Source organism: Oncorhynchus mykiss, chromosome 1 (assembly GCF_057628025.1).
Source record: "Oncorhynchus mykiss isolate SJ-2025 chromosome 1, ASM5762802v1, whole genome shotgun sequence".
In the NCBI taxonomy this organism is placed as follows: domain Eukaryota; kingdom Metazoa; phylum Chordata; class Actinopteri; order Salmoniformes; family Salmonidae; genus Oncorhynchus; species Oncorhynchus mykiss.
Window position 1 is genome coordinate 31,879,001 of NC_143022.1, and position 22,230 is coordinate 31,901,230.

The 22,230-nt window shown below is 40.1% G+C and overlaps 1 protein-coding gene across 2 annotated transcripts in view; it reads right to left on the reverse strand.

The window, feature by feature from the left end:
* Positions 1–13,829: 13,829 nt before the first annotated feature.
* Positions 13,830–22,230, reverse strand: part of plin1 (perilipin 1) — a 33,581-nt gene continuing 25,180 nt past the window's right edge. For both annotated transcript variants that reach the window (XM_021598342.3, XM_021598341.3), the window contains exon 9: positions 13,830–15,088. In XM_021598342.3, the coding sequence (XP_021454017.2) occupies positions 14,765–15,088 (324 nt within the window). In that variant the 3' untranslated portion in view covers positions 13,830–14,764. The remainder of the gene's footprint in view (positions 15,089–22,230) is intronic.

Sequence of the window (22,230 nt, forward strand, 5' to 3'; positions counted from 1 at the left end):
TTGATTGCACCCAAATTGGCCATTTTAATTCATAGGATTCAGATAATATTCATTAAATATAGTACCCAACATCTGATGTGGACCAAAATCATTTCTACCAATATGTAAGACATGAGGAATAAAAAACATTGTCAAAAGCCAGCCACGAACCCCCTACAACTCATGCCAATCCAATCCCACCCCAACCACCAGTATACAGTATCAGTTTTTTTATGTTTGACAAGTAGTGTGAAGCTGTGGCGTGGGTGGCTTTTGACAATTTTTGGGCGATTCCTCATCTGTTACTCATTGGTAGTGTTAGGTTCCAGTCACCCCTCATCGTGCTTTAGCAATTCTCTCTCGCTGTATCCCAATCACAGCTAAAACATTTTATAAATGATCCAACCCAAATGTAGAAAGACTGACCTCAGTGCTTACTTTGAGTCTAGGGCTCAAATTCCAGTTTATCAACATAGCACACATCATCCCTGTTAGAACATACATTTATAAACAACTTTTTATTGCCGGTCATAACTCTTCTCATTACAGCCCCCCTTTGTCCCTGTTTTCCTGTCATGAGTGGCCTGGTAAAGAAAGATCAGTATCTCAATGCATTCTAAATAGTTAGCAGGGAGTATACCCCCCCCCCCTCCTTTCCTTCACCCAGTACTTATCATTCTAGTGTGTCTTCTTCAGATATCGTTTACAGTTCATTTTCCCAATGGCACATGTAACTTTTGCCTGTCACATTTCATGGCCCTTAATAATGTCCCGATTTTAATATCCAAGTAGATATTTCCATTCCTCCCACGTACACGAGTCTCTCACCTGAGCTTGTTGTCTCTCCACGCTCACTCCACACTTGCTCTCAGCACCCCGGCTTCGGTTTATGGCTCCGACTCAGATAGGAGTGGTAAAAGTTGCTGTCTCTCATTGCACACCTTTGTCGCTCTTTCTTCAACCGGGTAGGGAGGGCTTTGAGGTTTACATACACTGTCTATGGTCAAATTATACCTACCATGCATTAATACACGATCTGACATTACCTTCAATCATAACCTCAAAAAAGCACAGATTATACAACATTACATTTTTGTTTCTGGAAACCAGACAAACATTGTCTATTTGACGAACTATGACATTAACCTTTTCTTAATAACATCTCTAAAACAAATGTCAAAAAGCACAACATACCGTTACTGCTAAAACCATTATCTAAATTAGTCCATACTCCCTTATTCTACTGGCGACTTCTTGGAAGAGTAACCAGATTATGAAGTTAGCACGCTAACCTCTCACAGAATTCCCACTCCAGGATCCCAACCTGGTGGAATTTGTATGAAAACAAAAACACAACATGAAATCAGCAATACATATATCACAATCCATTTGAAGTAACTGTCATCCCTTATTAACATATATTTTCCTTTCTATATATAGACTGAATACAGTACCACTGTATAAGTACCCCAAAGACCAGGACCTCTGGGAACTGTTAATTTTCCACTTTCAAACATGTGATTAAAAACCCCCATGTTAAATCAAAAATAAACAAATTTGAATAACTAATCAATTTAGAATTACAACTCCCTATGGAAATAATAATAATCTCCTAAAGTAATGGTACAATTTGGATAGAGAATGGTGTTTCTCATGAATTTTATAATGAAATCACCCTGTTCCATTAATTTCTAATGAGGCTGATCATTCCTCATTAGGATTTTTTAGTATACAGGACTTTCGACATCATTAAAATATTTCCTCTCCTTTTTTCCCCATGTCCTTCGGAAACCATTTAAATACCTCTTCAAAACATTTCCATCCTCCTGCATACGCAATTTAACTGAATTGAAAAGAGCCCATCCCATCCAATAAACACTGCGACAGTGTCTCTCCACTGAGTCTAACGATTCACTGGTCTCCTTTTCCCATGATTCTCCATAACCACCACACCACATAAAAAAATGTAAAGTTCATTTTAGGTTTGGTAACCCCTATACTAATTCCTCGTGACCCCTCCACCCTTTCGTCCATTCTAGAATCCTATTCCAGAATAAGACGACATCAAACTTAAATTTATTTCAAAATAAAACCACATAAAATGTCTCATGATTTTAAAAAAAGAAAGGAAGGAGTGTTTGACCATATAATTTAAATGTGTTACCTTTAGAATCCATTCCCCTGGCATTTCACCTAGAATCTTCAACCCAAAATATGTTTTCCTGTGGCTAATTTTGCCAATTTCTCATCGTAAGGAATCTGCAATATTTACATGTGGTTCTCTACCACTTTCTCTCATCAAGGCAGCCACCTTAGCCATTTTGTCTGCTTAACAATCACTTTTTATCTGTACGACTAGTATGAGGTTCACATTTCACCACTGCTAATTTACTGGGTAACTGACATGCTTCTAATAATGCCTCTACCTCCAGACCATTGTTTTATTGGTGTTCCTGTTGCTGTTAACATGTCTGGTTGTGAACACAATTTTACCTTTATTTAACTAGGCAAGCCAGTTAAGAACAAATTCTTATTTTCAATGACAGCCTAGGAACAGTGGGTTAACTGCCTTGTTCAGGGGAAGAATGACAGATTTGTACCTTGTCAGCTCAGGGATTCGATCTTGCAACCTTTTGGTTACTAGTCTGACGCTCTAACCACTTTCTACTTCCTGTCTTTCTACAGAGAACCATTCACTTCTGACATGAAACCCAGTCTCTTTCACTCCTAATATTCTATGCTCCTTCTCTATCATTTATTTAATATCTCAATGTTCAAAATGTCGAATCCAACAGTAGGAAGAAGTATGGTCCAAATCAGTTGTTGGATACTATATTTATTGAATATTATCTGAGTACTCTAAATTAACATGGCCAATTTAGGTGCAATCAATTAGCTTAATTTCTCATAGGTCAAATTAGATTACAACAAAATAATATTTCAGGAATGCTAATTGTATCTGTTACTACCCGCTGGGCACAGAAGTCAATTCAATATCTATTCCACGTTTATTCAATGTAATTTCATTGAAATGACGTGGAAGCAACGTTGATTCAACCAGTGTGGTCCCAGTGGGTAACTACAGAAATGACTTCAGAACAATCTGAGATGGTTGATGTCGAAATCCTATTTCTTTTGCTTTTTGAAGTGGAACAACCCATATGTCATCTGGGCCTACAGCTAATTAGAATATCACATTTTTTTCCCAGAAAAGCTAGCAGGATTTGTCCTCTGTGTGGGGCTATTCCAGCTAGACCTGTTTGCTGTTTGTTCTGGGAATCATGAGCTGTATGATGGCAAGGAGAAATGGAATGACACTAATGGATTCACTCACATGCAGTAATTTCCGGTCACAACATGCAGACTTGTTTATGTGCTGCTGAGCGTTTTGTTTTCATTCAACTTTTTCACTCCTGACACTTTATCTGGACGTGGTTCATAAGGACCTCCACCAGCCAAAGCAAAGTGGTAACATTAACATGATGCCTTCTAATTACAGTCGCTGTACTATAATATAATATATATATATAGAACGATCGCCTTACGGCGAGGATAGCTGTACTGCAAGCCCAGCTCCAGACGCAATCATTAGGCAAGGGTAATTTCAGTGTAGGAAAGGATAAAACAGCGTCTGTGCCACCAGTAAGCACAGATAGTAGTATAAATCCCATGGCACAGTCCCCGCAGCCGGACAACTTTCTCATGGCTTCTTGAGGGAAATGCTGTAGGAATGCTCAACCGGTGTCGCTCATTCAGCCGACAGAAACTTTCAACCGGTTCTCCCCATTTTAAGCAGCGAGTCGGAGTCAGAGGCCGAGCCTTCTCTGGTCTCTACTCCTCCCGTTACGGTGTCTGAGATGCCGAAACCTCCCACCATTAGCTCTGACAAATTGATAACCCTAGTCATTGGTGACTCCATTACCTGCAGTATTAGACTTAAAATGAATCATCCAGCGATCATACACTGTTTACCAGGGGGCAGAGCTACTGACGTTAAGGCTAATCTGAAGATGGTGCTGGCTAAAGCTAAAACTGGCGAGTGTAGAGAGTATAGGGATATTGTTATCCATGTCGGCACCAACGATGTTAGGATGAAACAGTCAGAGTTCACCAAGCGCAACATAGCTTCAGTGTGCAAATCAGCTAGAAAGATGTGTTGGCATCGAGTAATTGTCTCTGGCCCCCTCCCAGTTAGGGGGAGTGATGAGCTCTACAGCAGAGTCTCACAGCTCAATCGCTGGTTGAAAACTGTTTTCTGCCCCTCCCAAAAGATAGAATTTGTAGATAATTGGCCCTCTTTCTGGGACTCACCCACAAACTCAAATAAAATAAAATAAAATGTATTTATATAGCCCTTCGTACATCAGCTGATATCTCAAAGTGCTGTACAGAAACCCAGCCTAAAACCCCAAACAGCAAGCAATGCAGGTGTAGAAGCACGGTGGCTAGGAAAAACTCCCTAGAAAGGCCAAAACCTAGGAAGAAACCTAGAGAGGATCTAGGCTATGTGGGGTGGCCAGTCCTCTTCTGGCTGTGCCGGGTGGAGATTATAACAGAACATGGCCAACATGTTCAAATGGTCATAAATGACCAGCATGGTCGAATAATAATAAGACAGAACAGTTGAAACTGGAGCAGCAGCACGGTCAGGTGGACTGGGGACAGCAAGGAGTCATCATGTCAGGTATTCCTGGGGCATGGTCCTAGGGCTCAGGTCAGTTGAAACTGGAGCAGCAGCACGGCCAGGTGGACTGGGGACAGCAAGGAGTCATCATGTCAGGTAGTCCTGGGGCATGGTCCTAGGGCTCAGGTCCTCCGAGAGAGAGAAAGAAAGAGAGAAGGAGAGAATTAGAGAACGCACACTTAGATTCACACAGGACACCGAATAGGACAGGAGAAGTACTCCAGATATAACAAACTGACCCAGACAGGATGACCACATCAGTGAATCAACCCACTCAGGTGACGCACCCCCTCCAGTGGAAAGAGGGGAACCGGCCAGGCAGAGACAGCAAGGGCGGTTCGTTGCTCCAGAGCCTTTCCGTTCACCTTCCAACTCCTGGGCCAGACTACACTCAGCAGACAAAACGCAGAAATAAAAATATAATTCATGCCTTACCTTTGACGAGCTTCTTCTGTTGGCACTCCAATATGTCCCATAAACATCACAAATGGTCCTTTTGTTCGATTAATTCCATCGATATATATCCAAAATGTCAATTTATTTGGCGTGTTTGATCCAGAAAAACACCGGTTCCAACTTACACAACGTGACTACAAAATATCTCAAAAGTTACCTGTAAACTTTGCCAAAACATTTCAAACTACGTTTGTAATACAACTTTAGGTATTTTTTAACGTAAATAATCAATAACATTGAAGACGAGATGATCTGTGTTCACTACAGGAGGAAAACAAACTGTAGCTAGCTTTCTGGTCACGCGCCTCTATCTAACAGTACACTTCAAGTTACCTTGTTCTGGATGGCCGTACTTCTTCATTACACAAAGGAAAAACCTCAACCAATTTCCAAAGACAGTTGACATCCAGTGGAAGCGATCAGAACCGGAAGAAGCTTGGTTCCCAATAAAAATTCATTGAAAAGAGAGTGACCTCAAAAAAAAATCTGAATGGTTTGTCCTCGGGGTTTCGCCTGTGTGAATTTTGATCGCATTTGCATTGATGTCAGAGTGTTTAGAGGGACAATAGAGCCCTGAGTACCAGGCTACCAGCGACCTGATGGTCATGAGCAAGTTGGATACTACCAACTGTCCAGAGTGCATAAAATTAGATTACCATGACTCAACGGTTTGGCGGTAATATGTCACCGCAACAGTCCTAATCCCACCACAACAGGCTGAAGGTATTTTCAAACAGGTCTTACACTAAAATGACATTATCATCAATTTCACAGTATTATTCCAACATCATAGTGTGGACAATATATATCATGCACAGGAAAATCATGTTTTTGACTGCACTTGGCCTTAAAAATTACTTTAATGACTTCAAAGAATGAATCAGCAGTATAAACAATAACAAAGTAGGCTCCCTTCCCCTGTTTGGTAACAAGCTGAGGAATGGGGCTGGAAAATGTACAAATTCATGATATCCATGACATCAACATTTTGGGCTATATATATATATATGTCATGATTTTCATAATAATGGTCGGACCAACTTAACAAAACAAAAAACAATAAACGAACAAACCGTGACTACAGAGGTGCTATGTGCACTAACTCCAAACATTAACAATATCCCATAACCCACAGGTGGAAAAAATGCTACGTAAGTATGATCCCCAGTTAGAGACAGCGATAGCCAGCTGCTTCCAATTGGGATTAATACCAAAACCCCAACATAGAAAAAACAACCCAGAACTAGACTAACCCCCAGTCACGCCCTGACCTTCTCCACCATAGAAAATAAAGGCTCTCTATGGTCAGAACATGACAATATAGTTCTTGTTCAAATTTACTTTGTTTACAAAGGAGTAAAACAAGCTTATATTTTGGGTTCTGATGGGGTATGACAGTTGACCTAAGCTCATGAGGCATTTATAAATGATATTCTTCAAGAATCATTGGTTACATATCATTCATTTATAATTTCCAAAAAATGAGAGAACTGCTGATTAACACTTTAATATGTATAACATTATATAACTAGGCAGAAGTGTATTAGGCCTCATCTAATAGGGTGCAATCAAAATCCCCTGAGTCGAACATTAAGGCACTGTATGCCAACCTGCACTGACATTGACTTTCAAGCTCCCAATAAAGGAGTTACCATGGTCAGCAGGGGGTCTGGAATGTGTGAACTGTACAACTGTTGAGGCTAAATGGACCTTTTTGCTGCAGAAAAAAACCTGAAGATATGCAGTAATTGTTCAAAGATCCCAGCTATCCAATATCCCTTTGCCATTTCTGAACTTCCCAGCAGATTATTAAGGCCCCCTGCAGACCTGTTCTCCACAAGTGCACTGGCTGCACACTTACTATGGTCTTCCTTGCTGGCCAGGAAGTCATTCTGACACTGAGGGAGCTGGTAACCATAATCCTGCTCCCACCCCTCAATTTACTTCAATAACAGTGCATGATTTCTCTTCAGCTATTCAACTCAAAACATGCTGATGAACTAAAATGAATATTGAAGCACTGCTATGCTGGTGCAGCACATGGGGACAGCACATGGGGATGTGTGAAACTTACTACTCACCTGGCGCGACTGGTAAGACGCTTCGGGAGGACAGTCACGCCTGCTATTAAAAGCAGAGGTCCGGGTTTTAAGACTCGGTGTGAGCCAAATCAGGGGGAAGCGGTACTCGCTAAGAAAGCACCATTACATCCTTTACACTGGCAAGTCCCTTTTGTCTAGCATCAATCAAGATAAACAGCACTTATTAGCCTTTAGGTTTCAGTTATTCTGTTGCTTGTGAAATAATCTAAACTCTCTCTTAGTCAGGTGACAGGAGACGGGTGCCTCTGGTCTGGAGCTGTCTGTCAGTGAGCGCTACACTGCTGTATTGTGACAGCTCTGTAAGCCATCTCTCTCTGCACAGGGTGATAATGAGGGCTTTTACACAGGGTCAGGCCTCTGCCTGGCGGCACTGCACAGAGATCTGAAGAGATTACACAAACACACAGTCATGCACTTTCAGTATGTACGCACGTGCCGTCGAGCACACCCACACACACGCACGCACGCGCACACACACTCACACACGTACAAGCACACAAACAACTATTGCGTAAGTAGTAAATGACAAGAGGCCTGGCTCTGATCATGAAATCCTTTCTCTCTGATCACATTACCTATCAAAACTACCTTTGGAAGACAACACAGTGTTTCAATGTAGTCAGCTATTGTTCCAGGTACTGTGGATGCAGAGACATGGAGCTGTACAAAACTGCATATTTCAGCAAACACATGGAGTTCACACTATGTCAACAACATGTAGTTCTGCAATGGTCATATACCCAAGTCAGTATGAGAAACACATCCAGTGTGTTAAGCTGTTTAATGATGATGATTTCCAACTATTTTTCTGTTTTAAATTAAATGACTGCAAGCATTGAGAATATTTTGCATCTTAAACAGAGCAGTTCAGTTATTCATAGGCTTCTTTATAAGTGCCTTTATGGTAGACACAGATACAGTGTATGATGCTGCCATTTTCCCATAGTAGAGTGAGTTTTACTGCAGAGAAGCGCTTGGTTGTCGTTGGCATGAATGAGTCCCATTTTACTTGCACCATGCAGGGCCACAGTGACTGGACACAATCGGCCCAGAGAAATAGGGCATACATGTACTGACTAACTTATCCTAAGATTGGTCCTTTCCCAATACAAAACCTATCACTCTTTGATCCAAGCAAGCCTATATCAACTGTATATATCTTTTCACCTTTTCCAGAATTTGTCCATGGAGACCTCTCTATATGAGAAGGGAGTTCAGTGGGCGGACAGTTTTTGTTCTGGTAAACATCTGTGACAGGGCCACCAAAGACTACCCGGGCAGGAAGGTTCCCATAGTGATTGTGGGCAACAAGAGGGACTCCTCACAGACAGACAGTCCTCAGTAAGGAGGGTAGACCGCTTGCCCTCACAACAGACTGCCACTTCTATGAGGTTTCAGCTGCTGAGAACTACCAGAGTGTCCCGATTATGTTTCACGGAGTAATAGACAGGATACCTGAGTCCATGTCTGCCATAAAGAAGCCAGCTGGAATCAAGGGCATCGTGAAAAGCATGTCTGCAGATTTTTCCAGGTGACGGACAGATTCGCTGTGAGTCTATGTCACAGGGAGGAAAGCATTGTATACCAGGGTTGGGCAACAGCGGATCAATTTCCAAAAACAAAAACAAATATATTGATGTTTTTTTGGGGGGGAATTCAGTTTGGGTTTTAACTTACTATTGACTTACTGTTGAGAGTTAGAATAGTAGCAACTTCTAAATGTTACATCAGCAGTTCTTCTCTTGTAATGTCAGTCACTGACAGTCACTCAATTACCCCATCTCAGCAAACATTTGTTTTATTGGTAAGTAAGTCAGCCATTTATCTAAACTTGTAGTAATCATGGTTGAATTACCAACCAGGGGCCCCCATTGATTTTGTTAGTCACTCTCACTCAGATATCAAATATTTCTCTCCTTTGGAAATGTGTGGATAATTGCAGGAAATTAGCTGTAAAACTGCTTATTTTTCTCTCCGCCATATAGCAAAATGAGAGGAATTGCATGAATGTAGTTATACAATTGTAAAATCCTCTCTCTGTCTCTTGGCAAAACTTGTAGAATTGCTGAAAATGTACTTTAAAGCTTATGCTTTTCCTCTCCGCTGTTATTTTTTAAAATCAAATTACTATTATCCTCAACCCTCAATAAATTTTTACAGGACAAGCACTTACTTCATACACAAACATCACCTTTTTTTAAACCAATGTGAGCACATTTCATGTCCATATTGTTTGTGACCAAGGTAGAAATGAATACAATTGTAATGAAGCTCAGTCATCATACAGTACAAAACACTTAAGATAAGTATATGTATACATGTATTTCAGTATAATGTATATTCATTCATTTTTTATTGTTATGAGCTGAATAAAAACCTTTCACCTTCATCTTATTGAATGTATGTATGACAGGAATAATGGAATCAATATTGTGCAGTATAGTATGTGAATTACTCTTCTTGTAACAACAGCAACCAGTACAGTAGCAATTTTAGACAAAAGGGAAATTAATGGAGTTTTTGTTAAGTAGGGTTTTTGAAATATAAGGTCTGTGGTAAACACAGGCTTAGGAGATCTTATACATTCATCAGCTAATGTCACTTTTTGTGATTTTTAAAAATAATTTATGTAATCAAAACAAGCACATAATGTACGTAAAGTACATAAAGGCTTCAGATTTATAAAGGTAATGTTACCTGACTATATTATCTCATAAAACAAAACATATAAGATTATATAAGATATAAGCCTATGCTAACCTCAGACTTTATTTTCGGCATGTGTCCAAAAACCCATTATTTCCCCGCCAATTTCTCCCATAGGAGTGGCTGAACAAAGCAGAGCAATAAAAAAATACTAACTAATTTCCGGTTCCCTTTCAGTCGGTCAATTGGTATAACAAACTATGGGTAGTCAACAACCAATCCTATTCACCTGAAATGAACTGAAATCACACCTATGGGTCAATGGATGCCGAGCCCGCCTTCGGAAGCCCCACCTTCCTTTCTATAATACCAGGGGTTGCATCCATTTCCTCAGTTCTTCGCTTTTCAGCTCGCCTACATGAAGAACATGTCACATAATTTACAAACTTTTCAAGCACACAAAGGCTACGAGGTTCGGCTAGACTTAGGTGTCTGTTACTGAGGAGAAAGTACTCATCCCCCTAGAGTTGCAAGTTCTGTGTCTTGGTATCGTTTTTTATGTTTGCTACAAGATAACTACTTTTTGCTCTGCTTGTGTAGTCACTGCTTTCTTGCTTGAGAAGGATTGCCAGTGGTAAGAATGAGTTCAAAACGGATAACCAGACAAGTTTGAATCTCCAACCATGCCCTATGGCATGTTGTTCACAATTCAAATGATGCATTTTTGTCCCAACAGAGGGGGTTGCTGTCTGGCACAGTTTCAGCTGGGGCACTCATTTTTGCCTGTGGTTTTTGGGTCTGATGGCCTCTATGATACTTGTGGTGCCTCTGGTACTTCAGTTGATGCATCCTTTTCAGTGCTGGATGATTGCTACTCGTCTGGATGAATCTCGCACCTCTGATCGGCTGCTCAAGGTATCAACTTCGTTGATAAGGGTGTTGGCTCCTTGGAGAGACCCGTGACTGCTTTTGCAAAGGGTTCTCATGGTCCGAGTAGTGTCCTGCAGGGTGATTACGACAGACACATCTTTACTGGGATGGGGAGCACTGTGAGGAACGCGGTTTCTCTCTCCCCTAGACCTGGCCCATTATCTATTCAAATGGAGTGGTGCACATTTCCTGTCGCTCAAGGCGACGTATCTATGCAGATCTCTCAACGTGGGTGCGGATCAACTTTCCAGGAGGGTTCTGTCTCTAGTGGTGACTGCACCTCTTGGTGCTGGCCCAGACATGCCACCGGTTCAGCATGGCTGACATAGATCTTATGCATCAAGAGAAAACGCGTGTTGTCGTCTGTTCTTCTCAATAAGGGATGTGGGCGCTCCATTGGGAACAGACCCTACTCTATGCATTCCTCTGGTGGACCTGAGTTAGACCACCGTGGAGAGAGTCTGTTAGGAGGGTCTGTTGTTGATTTTTGTGGCTCCCTGTTGGGCCAGAAAACCCTAGTTCCCGGAGATCATCCACCTTTAGGACGAGGACCCGTGAGGGTTCTGTGTCATCTGGATCTATTGTTCCAGGCGTCCCGAGGACGTTTGAGGTTAATTAGAAAATATCAGCCATACCCAGACAGAATAATGAGCAGAACATGACAGATGGAACAAATGTAACTGTACCGTTGAATCATCTCACCAATTCAAGGCAAGTAAGGCCTTTTTTTAGACAGAAATACCTTTTGACCCCGCGGACTCACTAAACACTTGTTTTTATTCTTCAGGGAACAGTAGTTATATTCATAACTGTACGTTCTCTTTCAGTCGGTCACTCAGTATAACATGGTATGGAGGCATTCAATCACGCCCCAAACCGGCTCAGAGGGTACCAAACTAGGAGGCCCGTTGAATCATCCCAAGTATGGCCTATTTATTTATCAGCTTCAATATTGCAGATAGATTGTGATTTCAATCAATGTAATTGTCTGCATCATTTTCAATCCCCCATACATACGGTTGAAGTCAGAAGTTTACATACACCTTAGCCAAATACATTTAAACTCAGTTTTACACAATTCCTGGCATTTAATCCTAGTAACAATTCCCTGTCTTAGGTCAGTTAGGATCACTACTATCTTAAGAATGTGAAATGTCAAAATTATAGTAAAGAGAATGATTTATTTCAGCTTTAATTTCTTCCATCACATTCCCTTGGGTCAGAAGTTTACATACACTCAATTAGTATTTGGTAGCATTCCCTTTAAATTGCTTAACTTGGGTCAAATGTTTTGGGTAGCCTTCCACAAGCTTCCCACAATAAGTTGGGTGAATTTTGGCCCATTCCTTCTGACACAGCTGGTGTAACTGAGTCAGGTTTGTAGGCCTCCCTGCTGATTTTTCAGTTCTGCCCACACATTTTCTATGGGATTGAGGTCAGGGCATTGTGAATGCCACTCCAATACCTTGACTTTTTGTCCTTAAGCCATTTTGCAACAACTTTGGAAGTCTACTTGGGGTCATTGTCAATTTGGAAGACAAATTTGCGACCAAGCTTTAACTTCCTGACTGATGTCTTGAGATATGACTTCAATATATCCACATAAATGTCCTCCTCATGAAGCCATCTATTTTGTGAAGTGCACCAGTCCCTCCTGCAGCAAAGCACCCCCACAGCAGGATGCTGCCACCCACGTGCTTCACGGCTGGGATGGTGTTCTTGGTGCTGTAGAGATGGGAGAACCTTCCAGAAATACAACAATCTCCACAGAGGAACTCTGGAGCTCTGTCAGAGTAACTATTGGGTTCTAGGCAGTGGTGTAAATAATACTCAACTGTCATACTTGATTAAAATGAAAGATTCAGTAATAGATATTACTCAAGTAAAAGTGAGTTACCCTGTAAAATGCTATGTGAGTAAAAGTCAAAGTATTTGGTTTTAAATATACTTATGTATCAAAAGTAAATGGAATTGTTAAAATGTACTTAAGTATTAAAAGTAAAAGTATAAATCATTTAAAACTCCTTATATTAAGCAAACCAGACGGCACAATTTTCTTTTTCTTATTGACGAATAGCAGGGGCACACTCCAACAGTCAGACATAATTTATAAACAAAGCATTTGTGTTTAGTGAGTACACCAAAGCAGTAGGGATGACCAGGGAAGTTATCTTGATAAGTGTTTGAATTAGACCATTTTCCTGTCAAAATGTAACAAGTACTTTTGGGTGTCAGTAAGAAGTACATTATTTTCTTGAGTAATGGAGGGAAGTTAAAGTAAAAGTTGTGAAAAATATGAATAGTGAAGTACAGATACCCCCCCCCAAAACTACATAAGTAGTACTTTAAATTATTTGTACTTAAGTACTTTACACCACTGGTTCCTGGTCACTGCCCTAACCAAGGCCCTTTCCCCCGATTGCTCAGTTTGGCCAGCTCTAGGTAGTGTCTTGTTGATTCCAATCTTCTTCCATTTAAGAATGATGGAGGCCGCTGTGTTCTTGGGGACCTTCAATGCTGCAGACATGTTTTGGTACCCTTCCACAGATCTGTACCTCGACACAATCCTGTCTCGGAGCTCTACGGACAATTCCTTCGACCTCATGGCTTGGTTTTTGCTCTGACATGCACTGTCAACTGTGGAACCTATATAGACAGGTGTGTGCCTTTCCAAGTCATGTTCAATCAATTGAATTTACCACAGATGGACTCCAATCAAGTTCTAGAAACATCTCAAGGATGATCAATGGAAACAGGATGCTTTTGAACTCAATTTCGAGTCTCACAGCAAAGAGCTTGAATAATTATGTAAATAACATGTTTTTTATTTTTCATGAATGTGCAAGAATTACTAAAAACCTGTTTTTCTCTTTGACATTGTCGAATATTTTGTGTAGATTGAATGGGGGAAAAGTATGTAATACATTTTAGAAGGCTGCAACAAAAGGCAATGTGGAAAAAAGTATGGGTCTGAATTACTTTCTGAAAACACTGTATATACGTTTTTTGCTATTAAGAAACAGTCATGTAAGTGTCATTTAAGAATATTTTTAATGGTTTAACGTCATGCATGTCCCTCATCGTGATAGAATGTGGGTTATTTCTTCAAGACAGTCTTTTGTTCAACATTTTCCCATGACAGGCAGTAAGAAGGAAATATGGTACCTAGAGTTTCTTCTCAAATCCAATTTATGAATCCCTCTAATGACAGAGAGACAGAGCTCAATGTGGACAGGATCAGCGTCACTTCATTGATCTGTCTGTTCTTAATGATTCAGCTATGTTATAGGCAAAGCTATTGAGCACAGACATATTTACATTGTTTCTGGCCAATGATTTATTTAAACCCTGGATTGCTGATGCTATGTATTTGCCATTGTGATGCTTTGAAGCCGTCAGTCCTCCATAGGAATTAATGGAATTCTACATCTACTTCAATGAAATGTTTAAAGGACAGAATGACATGTATTTAAGTATTTTCTGTTGTAGTGGGGACAATATAATTCGTAATCTCAAAATTATACTTTATGGAAAATGTTTTGCCATTTTAATGTTCAGCTGACATATTGTTAAAGTATGCTTTAAGCTGTCTGAAATAGACTGAACGCGGCAGACATTTATGTCGACATTAACAAATACATTTCTATAACTTCCAAAATATCTTTGCCAAGATGGAGGTGCGGTGGCTTCAACACGCCCCCTCCTAATAGCCATCTACTGCATATATAAATCATTGTTTCAGACATTGCTTTGTCTATTAGCTATGCATTTGTCAACAGAATAGGAGGCCTTCTTTCAAGCAAAGCTTTGGCCATATCACAAAGAAACACACAAGTATTACATTCGTAGACCTTCGACATACATGATTGCACTTGCTGTTACTGCATAAAGCTCTACAAATACTGTTGCAATAGTTGAATCACAGCATTGTTGCAAGCTTATATTAAATTGCTTCTAGTTGACACTGTTAGTCATCCATTTCAGTTGTATCCTTCTGAATGGGCTCCACAGTGACAACATATTTAGCAGTGGGGCTGTAGCTGCGGGAATGCACATTGTGTGTAGACGAGGAGTTTCGGGACCTCATGGCGATCTCTCCTCTCCGTGGGATGCGCTGGGTGACGGTAGAGGTGTAGGACTGGCCCAGTATCATCCTCTGCTGTTGGGGGATCTGCAGCATGACCCTTTGCTTGAGGAGCCGGGCCTCATCAGAGATCTTGGGCTCACTGTTCTCCTCATCCACAGCACTGCAGCCAGGCTCAGAATCCTTGTAGGAGTATAACCCTGGAATCTGTGTCCAAAGAAAACAATACCATGATAGCAATTCATCCAAGTAATTAGGACTAGCTCTAATCCTTTTCATCTGAATCATTACTTGTTTGGTTATTGTCTACTACAGGGGTGATTTAATGAGTGTCACGGGCTTAGTTGAATTCATGGCAAGGACTGTGTCCCCCCCCCCCTACAATGGCTTCTTCAAAAATAACCTGCTATTGCTTATTTGAGACGTGTCATCTGGGCCTGCAGCTAATTAGAATATCAGACAGTGTTTTCCCAGAAAAACCAGCAGGATTTTTCCTCTGTGTGGGACAATGCCAGTTAGAACTGCTTGCTGTTTGTTCAGGGAATCAGGAGCTGTGTGATGCCAAGGAGAAATGGAATGACATTCTGATGGATTAATTATATTTCATTAGGAGGCTATTTGAACAAATAGGCTAATGAAGCCAAACAGACTCTGGTATGATCTATGAAGGGAACAATGCAGGCCTTTTCATGTGCCGACATTACCCAGAATGCATCTCACCACCTTCAGGCAAATCTGAATTTGAATTTAAAGTGCCTTCAGAAAGTATTCAAACCCCTTGACTTATTCTACATTTTGTTGTGCTACAGCCTGAATCGAAAATTGATTAAATAGTTGTTCTCACCCATCTACACACAATACCCCATAATGACAAAGTGAACACGTTTTTAGACATTTGTATAAATGTATTGAAAATGAAATACCAGTAAGATCTCATTTACATAAGTATTCACAGTGAGTCAATATGTGTTAAAATCACCTTTGGCAGCAATTACAACTGAGTCATTCTGAGTAAGTCTAAGAGCTTTGTAGACTTGGATTGTACAATATTTTCAAATTCTTTTAAAAAATTCTTCAAGCTCTGTCAAGTTGGTTGTTGACCATTGCTAGACAGCCATTGTCAAATCTTGCCATAGATTTTCAAGATGATTTAAGTCAAAACTGTACATTCTGTATGCTAAGTAACACAACTGTATATTCGACCTTGTGTTTAAAATCTGTTTTCCATAATCCACCTTTATTCACCTATAAACGATCAAGAAATCTATCAAACATATTAGTTAAATCAGATGTGGAGAGAGAAGAGGCATTCATAAAATAATGCTTCCACTGTAGATATTGTACCTCATGGCACCATAAGGAAATGTTCCAACTTTGCATGCCTTCAGACTTCTAGGACCTATGAGATAAATATATAAATTGCACTACTAAAGGAGTTATTTATTTATATATTAGTGTTCTTGTAATAAGATGTATATCCCATGCCTTGAAAGGACGTCGTGGAGAACGTATATCCACTATTAGACATCAAGATAACACCTTACCAGTTGCGAGACACTTTATAGAAAATAAAAATCTTTCTATTAATGAATTGTGTTGCGTCGGGATCTAAAAAGGTTCACCCACCACCTAGAGGGGACTGTGTCACAGACTATGACAACAAATTACTCCAAAGAGAAGCGATGTGGATATATAACTTAAATTCTGTATCTCCACACTTTTAAACGAAGAACAAGATTTCGCATTCTTCCTTTAACCTCTCTAGGGTATGTGGGACGCTAGCGTCCCATCTGGCCAACATCCAGTGAGGTTGCAGAGCGCCAAATTCAATTACAGAAATGCTCATTATAAAAATTCAGAAAACAAAACATATTTTATATAGGTTTAAAGATTAACTTCTTGTTAAACCAACCAGTGTCATATTTATAAAATGCTTTTCGGCGAAAGAATACCTAGCCCAGAACACACCTAGCCCAGAACATAGCCCAGTTGACAAATTATTACAAACAGTAACCAGCCAAGCAGAAGCGTTACAAAACTCAGAAATAGAGATACAATTAATCCCTTACCTTTGCTGATCTTCATATGGTGGCAATCAGAATACATTAATTTACTCAATAAATGTTCCTTTTGTTCGATGAAGTCTCTTTATATCCAAAAACCTCAGTTTTGTTAGCGCGTTTTCTCTAGTAATCCACAGGCTCAAACTCAGTCAAAACATCCAAATTGTATCCGTAAAGTTAATACAAACATGTCAAACGATGTTTATATTCAATCCTCAGGTTGTTTTTTAACCTAAATGACCTATAATATTTCAACCGGACAATAACGTTGTCAATATGAAAGGTAAACAAGAAATGCACATGCGCCTGAAAAAAACTCTGCGTCACGTTAGGGTCCACTCGTTCAGACTGGTCTTACTCCCTCATTTATAAGAATACAAGCCTGAAACAATTTCTAAAGACTGGAGACATCTAGTGGAAGGCATAGGAACCGCAAATGGAGTCCTAAGTCAATGGATACAGTAATGGCATTGAATAGAAAACTACAAACCCCCCCAAAAAACTACTTCCTGAATGGATTTTTCTCAGGTTCTTGCCTGCTAAATCAGTTCTGTTATACTCACAGACACTATTTTAACAGTTTTGGATACTTTAGTGTTTTCTATCAAAATCTACCAGTTATATGCATATCATATCTTCTGGGCCCGAGTAGCAGGCAGTTTAATTTGGGCATGCTTTTCATCCAAAATTCCGAATGCTGCCCCCTACCCTAGAGAGGTTAAGCCACATTTATACAAGAACACTTTCCACATCAGGTTTTGCACATTGTTTATGAGTTAGCCCCACATATTTATGAATGGCTTTGTCTGATGTCCTTTGTGGTGGGCTCTCTCATGAATTGATGTGACGTATTTAGGTGAGCAGACACCCCTTGGCGATTGATTTGCGAGTTGCCCTTTCGTGCCTGCTCCCATACCCTATAATTCTGTATCTTTTTGTGACTAATTTGCATACAGGTAAACCAGAGGGGCCGGGTCCCTGATTGGCAGATGAGTGGTATCCCTGATTAGAACCATCTGCTGCTCATCTGTTGTTCTTTACAAATGCTGCTTTGAATTAAATACAATTCTACACACTGAATGTGGCTGTAAAGCCAAAACGTCTGTGTACGCATTGGATAATGAAGTAAGCTTTATGCAATATATTTTTGAGTGTGAACCCATTACACCGCTTTGTTTGTCTGAATACTTTCTGAAGGCATTGTACATCAAGGTCTAGTCTTTCCTCATCTGGAATTTCTAAAGAATTATGACCCTATGTATACCCAGTAAAGGCATGATAAAATATGACAGTCACTGACAAACTGGTCTGGCACATGGTACCTATTTGGATTGGATAAATGCGGTCTTTAATAAAAAATAAATGAACTTGGTTGTACTTTTTTTGTCCCACAGCTGACACAAAGCATCTAGTTCTAACTGTAGTTCTAACAAGTTCTAACAAAGCATCTAGTTCTAAGTTCATGTTGAGTTTAGTCACCTGTTTGCTCCACAGATTTAGAGGGCTGTCATGGGAATTTCATAATTCCTATATGTGTGCATTAATTAAATCACATTAAATCACATTTTATAAGAATTTGTAAGATTCCTATTTGCATTAAATAGACAGAGACCAGTCTTATCAAAATTAGATAATAGTATTTATTCTCGGAGCTCGCTGCCATGAAACCACGAACAACAGTTTATATACAAAATATGACGTCAGGTTATAAAATGTCCTTTCTCCTATCGACCAGGACAAAGCAGGTTCAAAAGTTTATTCCAACCCCCTAGCTCGCTCACTCCAGACACACACTTATCAAGATTAACTTCTGAAATCTCACCTTCATCTATCACTATTCAGAAGACAGCACCAGATAATGGAAAACCTAGGAAAACACTCACTGCCTTATCTAAACATCCCAGAGCTAAGTTGAGTCGGTTCAACCATAAGTAAGCAGAAAGGATTGTTAACCTAAAACCACAATCCATTCCTCCCCCAACCTAGCTGGAATGGTATTGATGTTTAATTACCCCCTGTTTCATGCTACACAATCCCTTCCTTATGAATTCACATTATTAATCAGATATTGTAAAACAGGGTAGAGGTCAATTAATTATAGTTCTATTTAAATGTAGATATTGTTTAGTCATTATACATCAAATTCCTAACAAGAGCCATTGGCAAAGTCACAGAAGGTAAATGGGTATTTTCTCCATGCTTATCTTTATAGCACATTTCCCAAGCCACAGCTGATCAATTTTCTCAGACAATGGAATTTCCCCCTTCCTTATTGAACACAGCATGCCTTTATCTCATTAATGAAGAAGCAACTGAAATCAGGTTGGATGTGTTTGATAACGCTATTGCTGGTTGTGTTTGGTTATCGATCTTTTGATAAAGCAAGGCAGGCTAGCTAACGTTAGCTAGCGAGGCAGGCTAGCTAGCTACCTCATTACAACATAGTTAGGTCATTGCTCATACAAGTTTATGTATTGTCTATATATTGCTGGTTATGTAACGTTATCATTTGATAATGCTAGCGAGGCAGGCTAGATAGATAGCTAGCTAACGTTTTCATACATGTCGGATTTTACTAATTTGTTCGTAGCTCGTACAAGTGTATTCTGTACTGTCAAAGGCAAAACTAAATATTTGGATGCACCTATGGTGGTAAATAACTCATGTCTGAGGCTGAAGAATACAGTGAAATAGGAGCAACAAACTGTAACAGCGTCACTGGCCTGAATCTAATCCAATCTGAGGCCACAGTCAGTCTACATCTGTAGAGCATCAAATTGAGTTACTACCCTGATGACACGGATGGCTTCATCAACAACGGTAATGTGTGATACGTGAAAGTGTATAAAAAAATACCCAGTTTGATAAACTAGCAATTTAATGAATTATCCAGTCAAGCTGATACAAGTAGTAGAGAGTCATTTTGGTTGTGAAGTGTATTATCAAAAAGCTTTGTTATTTCTTTATAACAAAATGCAATTTACCACTTGGCTATCTATTGTATCACCTGTCACAGGCACCCCCAGTCAGCACCAACTCATAAGATGAGGAAGTACATTGATTATGAAGATTTCCTGCTGCAGTTGTTCAAAAGATGTCCAGTTTACAGCCGATCATGAAACAGAGTATTCCCTCCCCATATCATGATATCTCAGCATCACGCAGACATGCCCTTGCTTTGAGCAATCCTATAAATGGAACAGGGAGGACACTTGAAATCAGGTTGGTAACATTTGACATGGTCAAAAGTTAAAACAGTTTCAAGTTGTTCCAATTCACCTTCATAACCTAGCCTGTTGGAACCGGCCTGACCTCTTCATTTACCATTCTATTTCACTTCACATATCATGATATTTTAAGTGAAATAGAAAGGTGAATGTAGTGATCAGGTTAGTTTCACCATGCTAATCATAACCACCATTGATCATGTAATCTGTGGTCTCTGTCTGTTTGTGTGTGTGAACGACCAGTATATTTGATGGAGGGGCCAGGAGCTGATCTACGAAGCCATGCCCATCAATGGGGCGCTGGCAAATACCTTACCTCTAGCCCCACCTCGACTGCTTACCAACGGTCGTCGATGGGGAGACTAGAATTAGGAAGGTTTAGTCTGACCTGTTCAAACATCAACATAGTATATGTTCGTTTGTCAGACATCACTGGTAATAGAAGAGAGTGACTGTATGTGTTCACAGATGGGTCTATGGAGTCAGCACTTGCAAGGTGATGTGATGGAGTCATGACCAACAGACAGGCATGATACTGACATCTCTGAATGGAGAGAGATGTGGCACTCAACACATCCACAATGTGGGACTGAAGTCTATTACTAATAATACAGCACGGAAAAAAAGTCCAGTATTTGTAACACCCTTTTCATTCCATGTGTCACTGATGAACTCGGCCTTAACTAGCTATTTCTACAGATGGAGAGGATTGTAGATGTTTTTGCGAGACACCAGCCTCGGTTGTTTGATGGGGTGACCATAATTGGGCAGATGTTATCTGATCTGTTCAAACTTCAACATAATACCTGTTTGCATGAGAGATTACCTCTCCTAACTGCCATTGGTAATAGAACAGTGACTATGTGTATGTGTTCACAGAAACATGTATGGAGCCAGCACATGGAGATTTGCAAGATGTGATGAAGTCCAGACTGGCTTGGAGAGAGACCTGGCACTCAGCATTACATTTTTACTAGACAAAACTTTTACTTGTACTGTCTTTTTTTAAAAATTGAATGATATAAGTACATATGGGGAGTGGAGGGAATAACCCTGTATATTCTACAGCAGAATCAGAGAACTCCTGTTATATACATTACCACCCATTACCACCAGACAAAATGCTGATAGACACGGTATGTGTATTGGCTGGGAATGACAATGAAAAGTGAAAGGTGCACACTGTGATATTAGCAGAACACTACTTCTATGGTATTATGATAAGGGTTGTTTATTCTACATGGACCTGTTACAAAATTTGAAAGTTATCAAAACACTTAGATATTCTTAACTACATAAATTCAGCAATTGCATTATTCTTATATTACTTTACAGGCTACTGACCTATTCAAATATTATTTGTCACATGCGCCGAATAAAACAGGTGTAGAACTTACTGTGAAACGCTTACTTACAAGCTCTTAACAAATAACGCAGCTCAAGAAATAGTTATTAAAATATTTCCTAAATAAACTAGTTGAGAAAAAATACAATTACAAAGCAATAATGAGGCTATATACAGAGGGTACCGGTAAGTTGAGGTAATTTGTAAAGTGACTATGCATAGATAATAAAAACAGGGAGTAGCAGTAGTGTAAAAACAAAGGGTGATTTGTTGTTCAGCAGGCTTTGATTAATTGTTCAGCAGGCTTTTGGCTTGGGGTTAGACGCTGTTAAGGAGCCTTTTGGTCCTAGACTTGGTGCTCCAGTACCGCTTGCCATGCGGTAGCAGAGAGAACAGTCTATGACTTGGGTGACTGGAGTCTGACCATTTTTGGGACCTTCCTCTGACACCGCCTAATATATAGGCCATGTATGGCAGGAAGCTTGGCCCCAGTGATGAACTGGGGCGTATGTACTACCCTCTGTAGAGCCTTACGGTCAGATAACAAGCAGTTGCCATACCAGGCGGTGATGCAACTGGTCAGGATGCTCTTGATGGTGCAGCTGTAGAACTTTGAGGATCTAGGGACCTAAGCCAAATCTTTGTAGTCTCCTGAGGGGGAAAAGGTGTTGTCGTGCCCTCATGACTGTCTTGGTGTGTTTGGACCATGATAGT